The sequence below is a fragment of the Centruroides vittatus genome, unplaced genomic scaffold (assembly GCF_030686945.1).
Source record: "Centruroides vittatus isolate TY-2023 unplaced genomic scaffold, ASM3068694v2 contig_18, whole genome shotgun sequence".
NCBI lineage: Eukaryota > Metazoa > Arthropoda > Arachnida > Scorpiones > Buthidae > Centruroides > Centruroides vittatus.
Window position 1 is genome coordinate 554,834 of NW_027121101.1, and position 18,590 is coordinate 573,423.

The following is an 18,590-nucleotide window of genomic DNA, read 5'->3' on the forward strand; positions in this document are numbered from 1 at the left end:
ATGGTTCCAAAGTACAACAGAGACCTTATTTATCAATCAATTTCCATATTTTAATATTTTTCTTTTCTATGTTTCTTAACTTAATTGTAATAACATATTATAAATTAATATGCATATATATGAATGTGTATGCATATTAATTTATAATGTGTTCTTGTGAATGATCATTCCAATATTTCTTAATTAGCTGTAAATTCATATTTAATTATGTTCTATAATAAGGGATTTCAAGAAAAATATTTATTTCATAAAAATTATATATAGAATTATACAATTGTAATTCATATAATTACATAAATTTATAACTATATTAAAATAATTTCATTATAATTTGCCAATTATGAATAATTTTTAATGTGAATGAGGATAAAATTGTAGATATTCAAAAATTTTGTTTTGTGATGTAGCTTAATCATTGTTTTCCCAATATCTTTGAAAAAAAATGACAAATATAATAAATGTAATATTTTAGTATTTTTAGTTATATATATATATATATATATATATATAAAGATATTAAATGTTAAATATATCAGATTTGTGTAAATATTAGTATACAGATTATACAACAAATAGTATACAGATTTGTATATTATCTTGTGTATATAATGCATCTTTATATTTTAATACATTTTTTAAGACAATAATTTGGAACAAGGTAGGAGAATGTTTGTTTAATTTTTTATTTTCTAATTTAATTTATTTTTTGTCATGAATATATATAAATAGATTTATCAGATATAATGTATATATTATAAAATTGGCTATATATTAAAATATTGCATTGACCTTTGACATTTCTATAAGAATATTGTTCAATTTTTATGATTTTATTTACATAATTAATTCTCAATTTAAACGTTTTACTCTAATATTTTTATTCAAATTGAATTTTCTATATAATATATATTGTATTAATCGGAAAGTGAATTGTTTTATCAGAGTTATTTTAATGATAATCTTTCGTTGTTGTTAGAAATATATTTTCTTGTGTATTTTATATTTTTAGAAATCATATTTTTCATTAACAAGCTTATAAAATATTTTTATATTTTAAAGACGATAATGTGTATTTATTTAAAAAATAATTACATGTTGAATAAAATGAAAAAATTATTTAATCTTTTAAAATAAAATATTTATATTAAAGAAGGAAATTATATGTGCAGAACAAATTTAATATCAATAATATAACTATCTGCCTAATTATTTTATATTTTATTAATTTAACATATTTATATGAAATTTATTACTATCAGTTAATAAACATTTCAATATATTATTTTCTTGTCAATATTTTCTTTGGTAATGATTAAGGAAAATCAAAATAATTTCTGATATTATTATTAATTTGATTACTTGAATATAGAACTAAAACTGATATTTATCTGTTATTCTAAATCTATGTTTTTAACAATTATTTATAAATTATAATTAATTACCATAAGTAATATATTAATTATTTACAAAATTTTGTTTTTAGAGTTTTGTTTTGCAAATTAAGATAAAAAGCAAATTATATAATTTTTTTTAAATAAATATTTTTATTGAATCCTAAAATTTTATATTTTACAGATAATACTTGTTGGTTTTAGAAAGAATGATGATGAATGGCATAAGCTTTGGATTAAACGTAGAGGTCTTCAAATAGAAGTTACTATTGACACAGAAACAGTCAGCCATGGTATTTTTGTATTGATAATTTGATTTTTGTTTTCATATTTACAAAATAGTTTTCAATAAATATTTGTTTAAACAGAGCTGATTGATCATAACTCCCTTTTGGATATCAAAAATATATATCTTGGATTGCAATTTGGTGAATATCATTCACCTAGTAAGGATATTACTGGTTTTGTAGGACAAATGCAGCATTTTTATTTCAATGGAAAACACTACTTTGAAATGATAAGAAATGGACAGATGAATAATTTTCAGGTTCTAAACTTTTATTTTTTACTTATTTAAGATGAGAAGTTTAATGATTTTTATAATTAATTAATTCAAAGTAAAAAAAATTAAAATACAATAGTAACTTTAGTACCATTTATGATAAGTTAATGTCTGTATAAAATTAACTGTTTAAAAATGGCTAGTTTTAGATAATTATTATTGATTTTTCTTTTAATTTTTAAAATATTTTAAAAAAGAATAATAATTTGACTTATTTCTGATGAAATACCAAATAATATAAATAAAATAAATAATAATATCCAGATACAAAATATATAAAATGTCTTATATTTTATTTATCATTACCATAAAACATCTTTCTCAAATGCAAAAGTTTCAGTTATATAGTAGAATCCAAAATTCGATCAGAAAATATCAAAACTTTTTCTATAGCTTTAGTTACAATATTGCATCAAATTTTTGTTCACTACATGGCACTTTTATTCACATCTATTATATTAATTTTTGTAACAAACTAATATATTGGAAACATATTTTGTATTGAGAAAAATTTCAATCTCATTTTAAATATAAATTTTTCAAAAATTATAAGTAAATATTATCTTTTAAAGAGTTCAGAACAATTTCTACATTAACCTATTTATTTATATAAGGTGAAAGCATAGGCGTAGCTAGAGGAGGGCAGTGGGGGTGGCCTGCCCCGGGTGACACCCGTGTAGGGGTGACACCCGGTAGGCCTGTACCTAAAAAAAAAGGGGTCAACGGCTCGCCTCCCATGACAGTTTCTTCGCTATGAGGAGATGCCACGAGAGCTCGCATTAGCTGAAAATCTTACTGTGATTTATTCTATAAATCTAAACTCATACATCACGACATCGCATATTCAATATAGCGTTCAAGTTGCTCGGGTGCGAAGATATTACAATTTAACAATGTTTTATAAAAGAGTTAAAAAGGGTGACACCACAATATCTGCACCGGGTGTCACCCATGCTAGCTACGCCACTGGGTGAAAGTAACCATAAAAAGTCTTAACTTCTGTATTATATGTTAGAAGACAAGTATATTGTAGACTATGTATAACATATTGTGATTTATATTGTCAAAGAATTGAACAATATATGTTTTATTTTACAGATTATATAAAAGGTTTTAGGTAATTTAATTCCCATTTGGGAAGAACGTATATTAATTAAAAATATTAATATATTTTTCAAAAATAAATTAATAAAAAATATTAATATATAAATTTTTAAAAAATGACATTCAATTCCTTCTTAGTCTATGCATTGTGTTATTCTGTCTACTTATATTGTAAAAATTAATAAACTACATTATGAAAAAATAATTTTTCTTTAAGACCCCACTCTTTAAAAATTCTGTGCACAAGCTTATAGAAAATATTAATAATCCAGAACTAAATTTTAAATTTTAAAAATATTTTATATACAGTATATAAATATATAGGTATATAATGTATAATATAAATTTATATTTGTATTATATATACACATAGAACTTTGTAATGTGGAAGTTTGACTGTGGATATATATATATATATAATACCAATTCTTTCAACTTTTATGAATTTTTAAACTGTTTACAGACTTTTATATATATATATATAATATAGTAAACAGTTTAAAAATTCATAAAAGTTGAAAGAATTGGTATATTTAAATGCAGTTTGCATAAAAGTTATTCTCAGGAAGGGGGATTTTTTCGGGTAGAGAAAAAGAAAATAGTTCAAATTTTTGTCGATAGAGGGTGCTGAACGCAAGGAAAAAAATCACTGGAATTGTGCAAATCTGAGTCTTATAAAATGCAGGGTGTACGATTAACAGCTCATTTCTGAATTTTCCTGTTACTGGCACTGACATATGGTTTTCATTATGATGATGAACCTCTGATAAACATGGAGCACCACTGCATGGGTGATTACACAAATTTCTCGTTTCTTTGAAACGTCGTACTAGGGAAACCAGTCTAGCAGGAGTGATTGGATCAGAACCTTTCTTTATTCTCTTCTGTCCTAAACCTTTGTAAAGTTTCAGTCAGTGATTCGTGACTGAGGTAAAACAACTTCATCAATAGTGCTTTATCCATTGATGTCAACATCATAATGAAAACCATATGTCAGCACCAGTAACAGGAAAATTCAGAAATGAGCTGTTAATCATACACCCTTCATTTTATATGACTCAGATTTGCAAATTCCAGTGATTTTCTTGCATTCAGCACCCTCTATCAACAAAAATTTGAACTATTTCCTTTTTCTGTACCGAAAAAATCCCGCTTCCTGAGAATAACTTTTATGCAAACCACATTCAAATATACCAATTCTTTCAACTTTTATGAATTTTTAAACTATTTACAGACTTATGGGACACCCTGTATATATGTCCACAGTCAACTGGATATATATATATATATATATATATATATATATAGTAATAGTCAAATTTCCATTTCCATATTACAAAGTTCTATATTATGAATTTCTCTTTTCAACAAACTTCTCTGTGAAACATTGAAAATACATCTTTTTATATTTTAAAAATGTCCCATTTAACAAAATTTTGAAATCTGATTAAATTCTATTAATACAAAAAGTATGATTTCTTTAAATGTTAAAATTGGTAAAAAATTAAAAAGCATTTTAATTTTTAACCATTTTTAACAAAATTTTACACATGAACCTTAGAAGAAACTACTGTTTAGAGCCTTCTTCTTGGAAGTTGGTACTAAACTGTAGGTTTTTTCTAAAGTTCATCTGTATCCATAGTTTCAAATAACTTTTTGATTGATGTTCAAATCTGTAAGAAACAATTTCCTTCATCAACAAAACATTCTGAATCAAATTTTTGATTTTTTAAATATAGTTAATTAAATTTATTGGAAGTAAGATAAATTTTGTGAACAAAAATATAGGTGAAGATTTCTAACTATTTTTCAACACAACTATATGAATATTTATTATTTTAACCATAACATTTTTTTCTCAAATTCACAAAATACTATACTTTCTGTTTGATTTTTTTGTTTGAAATGCATAGATAACACTTTATTTTGTTATTAATATGAGTATAAGGCTATTTTCATGGAGAATAATACATCATTATAATATTCTGTGTTTTTTCCCATCTTCAGTGTATTTTCCATTTAATGAATTTTCTATTGTTCTTTGCATTTCTAAAGGCAATTTATTATATGGAAGTTTGACTATTTACAGAATGATTTAAAATAAGTGTTCCAAAGTTTATCTTGTTTAAATTTCATTTGCAAAATTTCTCTACAAATATATCATATTTTTGATACTTTTAAATTAAACATTAAATGTATAAAACAGTTCCTGTATCATATCATTGACCCAAAAAATGTCTTTTCAGGAGTTTACATCTTTATTATCCTATTACTTTCAATTTCCTGCCGCCAGTGGTGGATCCAGAAGAACCCAAATGGGGGCTAACTGAAAAATAAAAAATATTTGAAATAATTATAAGTACTATAACTTTTTATTAACACATGCAAGATGATTGTATTGCAGATTGTTTGATAAACCATATTTGCCATTATAAATGTTTTTAAAAACAGTTTTCAAGTTTAAACAAATAAATTTTAATTTTTTTTTATTTTTGTCAATGGACAGAGATTAAGCCATTGTAGCTCTCAATAGATCTGCCCCTGCCTGTTAATTCCCATCTTCAAGGACATAAACAGTAAAAGTTTAAAAAACCACACTTTTTGATAGAAGATAGTGTGTCAACCCAATACATTGTTATTTTCTGACTGATGTTCTTAAGATCTGATTTTTAATGTATGATATTTTTATTTTATTTTGATTGTTAATTTCCTTGAAGATAGGTTGTAGGAACCTGAAAGCACTAAGATAATAAACATGTAAACTGCAGAAAAACAGTTTTGAATGAATTACTGAAAACTATTTTTTTTTTTTTTTGTGAAATTGTTTTGGTCATCTATTAAACCTAAAATAATTACACTTTTAATTCAGAAATTAAAGATAATCTGTAATAAGGTAAGAAGCATAAAATGAATTGATGGATTAATACAGAAAAATTTATTTAATTAGTTTTAGAAAAGTTAAAAAGTTTTACATGTTATTGAGAATAAAGAAAGACAAAAACATGTAAGTAGATATAATTAAAGACTAACATTGGAAAAATACTACAACACTTTTTACAGCTACATGAATAAAAATTAAAACAAAATAATAAATATTACAAAAATTATACTTCAAGAATAATGGATAGGTAATCATTGAATCATAAAAACATGCATTTCAATACTTCCTGTATGGAAATTGATTATAATAAATATTTAGTGTTGGACTTTTGATATATTTCTGATAAATATAATTAAATAATATTGTAAACTAAACTGCACTGGAGAACACCGGAATGTGTAAAATACTGCACTCTTAGAACCTATAACCGGTGTGATATAAAAAAAATAATAATTAAAGGATGCTAATCACCACAAACGTAATTCAGTCTCACACCTGAAGAAGAACTCCCAGCAGTTTGAAAACATTTGTGGTGATTAGCATCCTTTAATTTTTATTTTTTTATATCACACCGGTTATAGGTTCTAAGAGTGCAGTATAAATAATATTGATTAACATTATACAATCATAGATAGATATGATAACAATTAAGATGCTGTTTGCATTAATTGGTCTTGCTATGTAAATATATATGTGTGATGATATGTACTATATAACATGACTTGATATCATGAAATATTCAACCTCTAAAAGGCTACATTTTATTTGAATTGACAGAAAGATATGAAAATAATTTTATTTAATGTTTGTACATAAAATTCTTTGGCGACATTCATACAATGTATAGGTCTGGCATAAGCATGTGGTAGATGTCTAGAAAATTAGATTATAGAATGAACATAATAATAATAATAATAATAATAATAATAATAATATGGTATTTATAGTTGAATATATTTTCAGATGACAACAAAATTTGGAGATAAAGAACAAATTGTGCATCATCCAGTGACTTTTAAATCTAAATTCACTTTTATTGGATTACCTCAATTGAAAGCCTATTTTATCATGAATTTATACTTCCAATTTAAAACTTCAGAATCAAATGGTTTGATATTATATAATAAAGGTAAAGGACAAGATTTCATAGCAGTTGAATTGGTCAATGGCCATCTCTACTGTATTTTTAATATGGGTGATGGACCTCGTAAAATGAAATCTAACACTAGAAACACTCTTAATGATAATGCTTGGCATTCTGTTACAATTAGTAGACTTTTACCAAATCAACATACAATGATGGTTGATGATGTTATTACAACACTTACTAGCTCAGGATCTAATATTCATTTAGATTTAGATGATTTATTGTATGTTGGTGGTGTTAGAAGAACAATGTATACTACACTTCCTCAACCAGTTCGCTCTCGGTATGGATTTGAAGGTTGTCTTGCATCTGTCGATATGATGGGAGAGACAATTGATCTTATACATGATGCAATAATTCCAAGCACCTTAGTTTCAAAAGGATGTGCAGGTAAAAATTTATTTTAATTAAAAATAAGTATATTTCACTTTTATTACTAGTAAACATTTTTATAATGATAACATCTTAAAGAAAAAAGTTTAAGAAATAACTAATATAAATTGTAAAATGTTTTATTTTAAAAAAGAAAAATTATTATAAAGTAGTAATGTTATTTTATTTATTATTTGTAAAGAATTCAGCAAAATAAATTATTTTGTTCCCAATAAACATCTCTTCATATTTCTGAACAAGGTATATTATGATAATAAAAATTACTCTATAAAAATTTTATAAAATACAAACTACTTTTGAATAAATTATCTATTTAAATCTAAATAATGAACAAAACTCCAATTTCTAAAACTCATAAACTTTTCTTTATTAGCTCCAATAAAGTAATTTTTTTTTAAAGTTTATTTTCTATCATTTTAATTTCATTACATAAATTGAAGTCCAAGTGGAAAAACAGCATGTCCCAGATTAGGAAGTTTTCGAGAAAAAGGAGGATTTGTGTTCCAATTCACTAGCATTTTAATGTGCAGTGCTTTATTAATGTGGATGTATTATACAACCTGTAGGGCATGTAATTGAACCATGAAAGTTTCTTAGAAGATGGACTGATGATGCCCAAATCCAAATTTGTTAGTAACTTATTTTTTGTAGTTTTGTGGGATATGCTATTTTTCCACTCATCCCCTCAAATAACAAATGGCATTTTAATTAAAATAATAAAATAAGTTAAAATACCACAAGTAGGATTTTAAAATCAAGAAAATATCAAAAATCTTGTTGTACAGATCTTGAGTTCACTCAATGAAACTTTATATCTGATATATAAAATTATTTTTATGATTAAATAACTTTTCCACTTTTTCAAGAAACTAGTTTTATATTTAATTTGAAAAAATATTTTTAATCTTCTTGGAAATCATTGTATGATGATATTTTCACTGAGTTTATAAAAACAATTATCAATTAAAATAATATAAATTAAAAAGAACTGACCTACATTCTTAAGAATTGAAGCTTTTTCATAGATTACATATACATTTTTTCTTGATGATAGTAATTTAGTATATTTTCCTAACATATTTATATATTCTTCAAGTTTCTAATTGTTTTTATAAATTTAAGTAATCATATTTAGATATATACCGGTAAAAATATGGATAGCAAACATATGTGTAGTTTTCAATGAACTTCTTAACTGCACAGTCTACATGAAATTATCTGAAGCTAGAGATGATTTTCTGAATCATCTCTATATCATAAAAATTATTCATTGAAATGAAACATTATCCTATACCCTAGTTGGAATAAAAATAAACAATGATAAATATTCCATACATTCATGAATTACATTAGTGTAAACTAGCGATTGAATATGAAATTTGCATATCTTGAGAATAAATTTAATGGAAAGCAATTATTTATTGTGACATTTCCACAATACCGAGCTGCAATTTTTAATCATATTCTAATTTTAAAAAGTCATGTGACTTCTGGTCCAGGCCAAAAGTTTGTATATAGTTAATCACAGTCTTTGGTCCTTAGGTTATCCTTGTCTGGTCTTAAATTTAGTAGTGTCTTGCCCCTGTACATCATACTTCTCCTGATAACAATCAATTCATGCCTGTCATCTATCTTTGTTCTTGAGAAAATTTTGAATTCACATCAAATGACTTCCAGTTAAGACTAAAAGTTCATATATAGTTAATTGGGGCCTCTGACCCTTAAGCTTTTCATATCTCGTCATGTTTTTCATCTATCTAACAGTTCTTGAGATTAAGGAAGGACAGACAGGCAGATGACAGTGGGAATGTATAAGTCTGCAATTTTCAAATTGCAGACTATTAATTAATTTTGAGCTTTCAAGTCATAGCAACTAACAACAAAAACATGTGAAAAAGCAAGAGAACTTATATAAAATTCAATAAATTTTAATATTATATGAAATTATTAAAAGTATATTTAATATGTATAGTGTTGTAAGATAATTTAACTATGGTAGTTGCTTTCTTTGTATAATTTGTAACTTAGGAAATTTTTTTGAAGACCTTAGTTATCATTTGAACATTGTAAATTCTGAGGATCCTATGATATCAAAAAAAGGGATAAATGTAATCTTTATAATATTATGATCTCTAACTTTTAAATTTGTTTAGTCAGTATACTTTTGTTTAGAAAGTTTTTCTTTATTATCTATGATATATACTACAAAAATAGAAATAGTTTTATTAAAAATTGCATTGTAAACAAGTTGCAAAATTAATTACCTTATCAATGTTTAACAATTACCATACTGATCTGTAAGCATCCATTAATCCATAAATAAAGATTTCAAACAAACTCATTATTTTTTCCCTATTATCTAATGCTAATATACTATTTTATATACATATATTTATATAGGCTTGCATATGATATTATAATACAATATAATATAATATATATATATATATATATATATATATATATGTGTGTGTGTGTGTGTGTAATAATAATAATAATGCATTAAAATTATGGTTAAATTATTTTGCAACATTCTATATTGGTTATTAAATCAAAAAACATCTGAATCCATTAAGAAAAAAACAAATTTAATAATTACTGCAAAAAATAGTAAGAATTTGATGATAATCTTTAAATAAGATCAAAAACATTAGTATACTTATTAAATTTGTTTATTTGTTACTGGATTTAGGGGGTTTTTTTGAGTTAATTATGGTAGTACATCAATTTTTTTGTTTTTGGCTTTTTTTTTTTTTGCTGAAATTTATGTATTGACATTGCTATGCTGGCCAAACTCTGCAGAAAAATTAATTATTAAATAATGAATATATTATATTAATTATTCAGTAACAAATTTTTTAGTTTTGATAAAACGGTTGGCATGGTTTTTTCATTATTATGTGATCCTTATCTTTGTAATTTTCATATTTAATTTCAAAATTGGAAAGATGTAGATTTACATAGTGACTTGGAAGTTGTTTTTGATAGGAGATTAACTTATTAATACAAGCATCATATTGACAAACCAGTTAGAAGAATTTAAAAACAAGCTGTTAGAATGGAAATTTTTTGAAGATCATGTCAAAGTATCTCATCTAGATTGACTTTATGCCCTGTCTCTTTTTCTCATGTGCAATTATTGATAGGTAATTTACTGCTTACCTATGTGAGGATCTGCCTCACCATCATTAATAAAAAGAGTTAGGTCAGTATTATCAAAAGAAGTGGCATATCCAGGATTTTGAGAATATGGATGTGGCCCAAGGCAGATCCAGTGGTATCAAGGCATGTACCTCTGTTATTTTTAAAGAATGTTACACAGTTACCTTAGTTACCTAACTTTTAAATCATTGTTTTTCCATTAGCTTTTTATAATCACTAAATGGTAGATGAAAAATGGATAATTTATAATTTTGGATTGATAAGTTGATTATAAATTATATAAATTACAGTATGATTTATGCACAGTATGATTCCAAAAGGAGGAAAAGAAAATGTATAAAATCACTACATTTATAATTTTCACTAGAAATTAGATAATAATTGAGCTCTTGCATTTAGATGCACAATTAAAATGTGAGTGTATTAATTACTATAAATATTTCAATGGCCTGTTGACTCCAATAACATTTTCATTAGAACTCTAAGTCATATTATGAGAAATAGTGATCGGAGGCAGCACTATAAAAGGATGAAAAAAGGCAACTCCTAGGGCTTTGCAAATTTCTGATATACTTTACTATTTTAATGATATTATTACAAATTATTGAAAACATAATTGTACTGGTATTTGTTTCATTTGTCGAACAATCATTTTCAAAGTTAAAATTGGTCAAGAACTACTTTCAATCAACAATATATCAAGAGAGACTTACTTCAATTTTGATCTCGTCCATTAAAAGGAAGATATCTTCAGAACTAGACTTTTCTTCTGTTGTTGATGAATTAGCACTGTTAAAAGTTGGAGAGCAGTTTTATAGATGAATTTCTGTATACCGAATGAACTTTCCAATTCATTGTATAACTATTGTACACATTTTTATTACTTATTTCTGCAATCTACTGTCTGTTTCTATATTTAAAATATTCATATTATGTAGACTTAAATAAATCTATCTTCTACCTCCATTGCTCTTTTAATGGGTCTTAAAAATAAATTTTGTCTAGGGCCTCACAAATTCTAGGCAGTAGTTCTTTTCCTACCAGCAGTACCTTAAATGTAGAATAAAAAATAAAGAATAATCATAATAATCATATTCATTTTGTCATTTTCTTTGTTTCTTTGATTTTGAAGTTAAGATTTTGTTTTTCAAATCATTAAAACACAGGAATATCCCAGGCTATATTTTGGCCAAACAATAATTAACAATGATTTGATTAAAAAATGTTTGGGTTTTGTTGTTTATATTTGTAACTTAAGAGAAAAATAAGTTTAAAAGTAGATGGCTATATTTGATATTCACAAAACCAAGATTATTGTTATAGAAGTAGGAACAAGAATAAATTATTATTTTATAAATATTGCAAAATGTGGAGTTTTTGATAGTTTTTGTGAAAATATTATATACAGAAAATAGGATAAGTTTTAGATAATGGGTAATTGTTTTAATGGAAAATAGTGAATTGCTCAGAAATAAAATTTAAAACACTTGAAGAATATAAATAATGTATTTTTGTATTATTAATTTGAAGAGAGAGGGAATTTTCAATACTGAATTAAATAAATTGTATGGTTTCTATTAAAGATATTCTGTAAATTCCTTGTAAATGATCATGCTTGAGATAAGAAGCCCCGGAGCCTATTATCTCTTCTATGATCCTCAGGAATTGAAAGCTGTTTTAGAATTTCATCTATTAACAATAAAATAGTACCTGAATAATGATAATGATCCAGATTACAGATGAAACCACATCAACTGTAATCAAGGAAACTGGCAATCTTTAAATTGAACTAGGACATATTTTTTATATAAAGATGTACAGTATATACTGTATATGATTAAAATCATTTAATAATATCAAGTACTGGTAATTCATTAATTGATTGCAAATGAAACAAATAACATTTTCTACATTTTGATTAATCTAGTCTATATTTTTTAATTACAAATAACTAGATAAATGTTGTTCATTGATATGATAACAATTACTACAATACAACCACCACAAAATCTGGATAAATTATGAATAATACCAAATTAAACCCAAATCCAATAAAAACACAATATTTACCCAAAAAATAAATGTTTTCAACAACTTTCAGCTATCATTATCAGGTTTGGCATAGTGTTTGAAAATATAATGTAACTTCAAATGTTGATCTTTAAATGATGATAAAGTTCAGTCTGATTGGTTGTTGTTGTAGTGATGAAGAAATTAAAATGGGACCTGAACAATATAAATAAAGAATATTTAACATTTGAATTTCAAATATTTTTGTACCATTTTGTATGTATATTATTTAATAGTATTATATTATATATATATATATATATAATTTTATATTTCAAACATTTTCTGAGAGCCCCCAGTCCTGTACTCCAGAGAAAGACTCTACGATTCAGGACCCTGAAACTCCAGTAAGACTATCCTGCATCCTGCATCTTGTTAGTCATTCTTACTATAATTGGTCTAGCTATGCCCTCACCTTCAGTGATGCCATTGTTTTATCAACATTGTGATGGTCACAGTGTAGAAATCTTTGGAGGTAGTAGATAGGAAACAATTGTTTGAAGCTTATTTACAATTGTTCATTGTTAATGAGCTTCTGGCTTGCCAGTGATTCTTTCATAAGTTAAAATCACTGAGTGCTAAGTCCTTGCAGTATTTCCTAGCCCATTTTTTGGATAGCTAGTGTTTTCTGTGCTATATTGGGCATGCAATTTTTTGCTAAAAACCAATCCTTTCCACAGTAGTCATGACTTCTTTTGACAATTGGCTGATCTTAAACATTCTGTACTAAACAATGTTGAATAATAATTTACATTTTTTATTCTCCCCTTTGGCTGAAAGTCCATATGTATAATATCATGGTAGACCCAAAAGACAGTTGCTATTACTTCTCCCATACATGTTTACATCTTGAATATTTTTGACATTGGAGATTCAGTGTGCTTCCATTGCTGCAAGACCTGTTTGTTTTCAGGTTACAATCAGGTACTTCAAGCAGGGGGGAAAATTTTTGCCATTTTTTTTATTATAAAATTTTTAATAAAAATAATGTTTTTTACTTGCTTTTTTATAATACTATTTAAGCATTATAAAATGTAAACAAACATTGCTGTTTTTTCATTTTTTTAAAATTTTTTTGGTGTTTTTTGAAATTTACTTTAGGGGCCACTCTTTCCTGACTGTGCCACTGTTCAAGTGTGTAGTGATGCACCAGGTCATATTATATTTCATTATTCTATCAGTGAAGTCACAGTCTTCTGTCTCATATGTCAAATGGTCCTGACATACCCTGCTTCTATGATGATTTTATTCTGATGTCAATTCCTTTGGAACTCACTGAACAGAACTTTGTTGAAATGAAGGTATTCACATATGATGTTGTTTACAGAGCTCATAAATATACCAACACAATCATTAATTTCATGTGTATTCATTCAATATTCCTTCTGTATGCATTCCTGTACTCAGTGAATGTTTGTTTCAGCTGTGGCTGAATACAGAGCTTCCATCCAAATGTTTGTGGTGATCTGCATCCTTTGTTTTTATATCACACTGGTTATAGGTTCTACGGGTGCAGTATTCCATCCAGAGATTGTTGACTACTGATTTCCATTTGTCCTGATGCATACACTGTTCAAATATGTTGGTACATGACATTTTCTTCCTTAAATATTCTCTCAATCAGTAATGAATGTCTGTATTGGATACACCTCCATTACAAATAATTTCATTACTATTGCTCATTTATCTTGCCTATCCACTGAATTGACTACCATTTCCCTCACACTGAAATCAATGCAGTGATGATGTTCACACACTAACTATTAGATGGCCAGGATGTAAGGCCCATTTTTAATGACTAAATCCAATTCTTATTCTTCATCAAGCATGAAAAACATATGGTTGTCCTGGAATTAGCAATTTATGAAGGATTCCTGAATAAGTTCCAAGCATATATAAAAATTTGCTAGGTGAGAAATTAGCGGTTAAGCATATTTTCATTTTGTATATTTTTTATTTGATAAATTTTCAAATTAACGTTTATGAATAAATATATGATTTATATATAAATTTTTGAAATAAAATTTATAATTATGCTGTTTAAAAAATCCATTTCTTTTACATTTTATTTGACTTTCTGTAATTATTATTCTTCAGTTCTCAGTTAAGCTGTAAAATTAACAAATTGACAATTTACATGTATCTATCTCATATTTGAAAGCATAGCTTTTCATCAAGTTTTCTTTCTATATTGTGAGAACTGAATTTAATGAATGTAAAATAGCAACTACATTTATACAGTAAAAGCTGTTTAAACCAAAATTACATGGTACTAAATATTTTTTATTGTACTGCAATTTAAAAAAATTGTAAACCTATAAATTTCCACTGTCATCCATCTGTCCATGGTCTGTCTGTTCTTCCTTAATCTCAAGAACAGTGTTAGATAGATGAAAGTCAAGATTGGATATAGAAAGCTTAGGGGCAGGAGGCCCAGACTAACTATACGTGAACTTGATTTCATGTCACAGGATTTCAATTCAAAAATTTTCTCCAGAATGGAGTTACATAGATGACCAGCACAACTCTATTGTTATTGGGAAAAGTATGTTCTGCAGGGGAAAGACACTACAGTACTAATTTGGGGTGGAGAGCATATATTTTATATTAAATAAATTAAAAATATGGTTAAAGATTGCAGCCCGGCATTGTGAAGATATCACAGTAATTTTTGCCCATTTTATTCAGGTTTCAGTTTAGACAGGTTTTATTGAACAATATATCATTAAAACATACTGATTAAAGATAAAAAAATAAATTTTTAATATCAATTAATAAAAATAAATATTAATTTTGATAAAATATTCAACCAAAACATTTCTTAAAACATTACCAGATCAAAAGAAATATTTTTAAATTAATAAAATTATTATTTCAATTAACTTGTTGTTACATAATAATTATTAAAAATGAATTTAATTGAAAATTTATTATAAACATATTAATATATAATATCTATAATTTTTAGGTCCTGTTATTAAATGCAGTGTAAATGCTTGTGCTAATGAAGGAGTTTGTGTACAGATGTGGAATAGTTACATGTGTGACTGTGATATGACATCCTTCTCTGGACCTACATGTTCAGATGGTAAATTATTTATAAAATTAATGAATTTATATTCTCTATATTATAAAACAGAATAATATGTGAATCATTAAAATTATGATGACAAAAATATAATAATAATAATAATAATAATTAATAATAATAATAAGTTGACAAAACTGCGTCAAACAGCTGGTTAGCACAGGGATGCCTCTTTGGGGAGACGGAAGGATTCATGATCGCCATACAGGATCAGGTCATAAATACTAAAAACTACAGAAAACACATACTCAAAGATACAACACTCACAAATGACACATGCAGAAAATGTCATGTCATGCCAGAAACTATACCACACATCACTTCTGGTTGCAAGCTCTTGGCACAGACAGATTATCTACACAGACATAATCAAGTAGCAAATATAATACACCAAGAGCTTGTAAAGAAACACAAATTAGTAGACATCCACGAGCCATACTACAAATACATTCCACAGACAGTATTGGAAAACAACACGCACAAAATGTACTATGACAGAGCCATAATCACAGATAAAACAATTTACCACAACAGACCAGACATCACACTCATTGACAAACACAATAAAATCACATACATTATAGACATATCCATTCCAAACACTCACAATATACAAAACGCATGTGCTGAAAAAATTAGCAAGTACACAGAACTCGCCCAGGAAATAAGGCATCTGTGGAGGATGGATAGGGTGCTTATTGTACCTGTTGTTCTCTCCTCTACAGGTGTCATACCACACACACTACACACAAGCCTGGGCACATTACAATTGAATAGAAACATATACATCACACTACAGAAGGCCACTATATTGAATACATGTCATATTGTGAGAAAATTCCTGAATACAGACACACACACTGATACACTTCTTTAATTTCTGTTTTGGTTACTATGCCTTGACTTTGGTCCGGCATAGTACACAGCCACCGGTGTTAACTGAGTATCTCTCACTTAACCCAACATAATAATAATAATAATAATTTTGAGAGTACTGATATTGCTGATACTTTAAAAAGCTTTGAATAAAAAAATTTTTTTCCAAATTTTATAATTAATTTAAGTAAAAGACTTTTATAAAAGTAAGTATAAAAATTAGTCTAAAATCTAATAAACTATGAAAAATCTAATGGAATTTTTCATATATATATATATTAAGTTTTTAACTTGGATAACAAAATTTGAAACATAATAATAAATATTAAAATGATTAACTATCATTTAATAGCATCCTAAGTCATAATATATTTCATACTTTGAACAACTTTTAAAATGAGCTATGTTTATGGTTACTCAAAAAATGGAGAAAATCATTTCATACATTTTTAATAAAATCCAAGGCTGTAATTTTACAAATATTGAATGATTATTCAGAATCTTAAACTAAAAAAATATTATCAATAAAGATCAGTTTTTTCGTATACACAAAGTCAATATATTCCTAGTCAATACAGTATATATTTTTATTTATTACATTCTGAATTTCTACACAATTTTTTAATATTTCAAAAAAAAATATTTTAAAAATTTTGAACTTTTTTAGAAATATTTTAAAAAAAACTGAAATATTACAAAATTACATATAAATCATATAAACAATATGAAAAATAAATGAAATTTACATAAAACTCAAGAAAAAACTTAATTTACATTAACCAATAAATTTTTAGATTAAATACATTATTTTATTGAAGATTTAGCTGTTAGTCATAATTTATGGCTAAAAGACTTTCTTTTTAGCTCACAAGAATATATATATTCCAACAATAGTGAGAAATAATGGTACATATGTAATTTGTATTGATACATTCATTGACAAAAAAGTTATGCACCAAGAATGAAACATTGGAATTGAATTACATTTGCACTAATGAAGATTCACTAGTGCAAATGTAATGATGATGGTAATAGGTGAATACAATATCTTAGCAAATGGCAAATTTCCTGTGGAACAATAGTAAAATTTAAAAGGATCTTTAGTACCTGGTAGAACATCCTCTTGCCTGCATATATGAGGAAATATAGACATTGCATGCTATCCTGTGACAGATTTGCTTACAGATGTTGCAATTGCTACTTCTGCTTTCTCACACTTGTAGATGGACAAAGCTGGCATTCCCATCTGGTTCCACAAATGCTAAATGGGTTATAAATCTGAAAACAGACTAAGGAAGTGTGACAATGTGGCAAAGACATTCCTGGAAACTGTATGTTGGCTTTGACTGCATCATACAGACATGCCTAGAGTTTGAAGTCCTCCAAACAATCAGTAGATTGATAATTCTGAAAACACTAACAGGTGTGACACCATGGCAGAGCTTAAGCGCTTAGAAGAAATTGCTGTGGCTACGGTAAAGGTTTGGTTCGCAGCCTAGCCCACACCTACGCCAACCGTCCTACCCCACGGCACGTTCCAGGCGCCCAGTCTGCGACAGGCGGCACCCAGCATCCCGTTACGGAGGGCAAGCACATGGTCGTCCATTACTGCCTGCAGCTTGACCCCCTATACAGGGAGATAGCTAGACGGTGTCACATCAGTATAACTTATAGGAGATCTAGCATGATTTACAACCTGCTACGCAATGCTAAGGACGCGATAGATCATGACAGGGCCCCTGGGGTTTATTCCGTCCCCATCAGGGACAATAGGTTTGGTAGGGATTTAGTTTACATTGGTGTAACTGTTCATTCTATGCATAAAAGGTTACGGGAGCATCAGGCGGACCTCAAAAACAATAGGCACACTACAGCCCTTACGACATTCATTTCCGACCTGGAAATTCGGGCGAACT

General features: G+C 26.9%; 2 protein-coding genes across 2 annotated transcripts in view; one reads left to right on the forward strand and one right to left on the reverse strand.

Annotated features, from left to right (window-relative positions):
• LOC136969541 (tubulin-folding cofactor B-like) overlaps positions 1-18,590 on the reverse strand; it is a 389,641-nt gene that overhangs the window by 145,852 nt on the left and 225,199 nt on the right. The window lies entirely within an intron of this gene.
• The window catches only part of LOC136969519 (neurexin 1-like), a gene marked incomplete at its 5' end in the record, with an annotated part of 109,063 nt that overhangs the window by 71,055 nt on the left and 19,418 nt on the right, over positions 1-18,590 (forward strand). The window contains 4 exons of the mRNA XM_067263698.1: positions 1,576-1,684; positions 1,760-1,938; positions 6,902-7,475; positions 15,679-15,798. Coding sequence (XP_067119799.1) covers positions 1,576-1,684; positions 1,760-1,938; positions 6,902-7,475; positions 15,679-15,798 — 982 coding nt within the window. The remainder of the gene's footprint in view (positions 1-1,575; positions 1,685-1,759; positions 1,939-6,901; positions 7,476-15,678; positions 15,799-18,590) is intronic.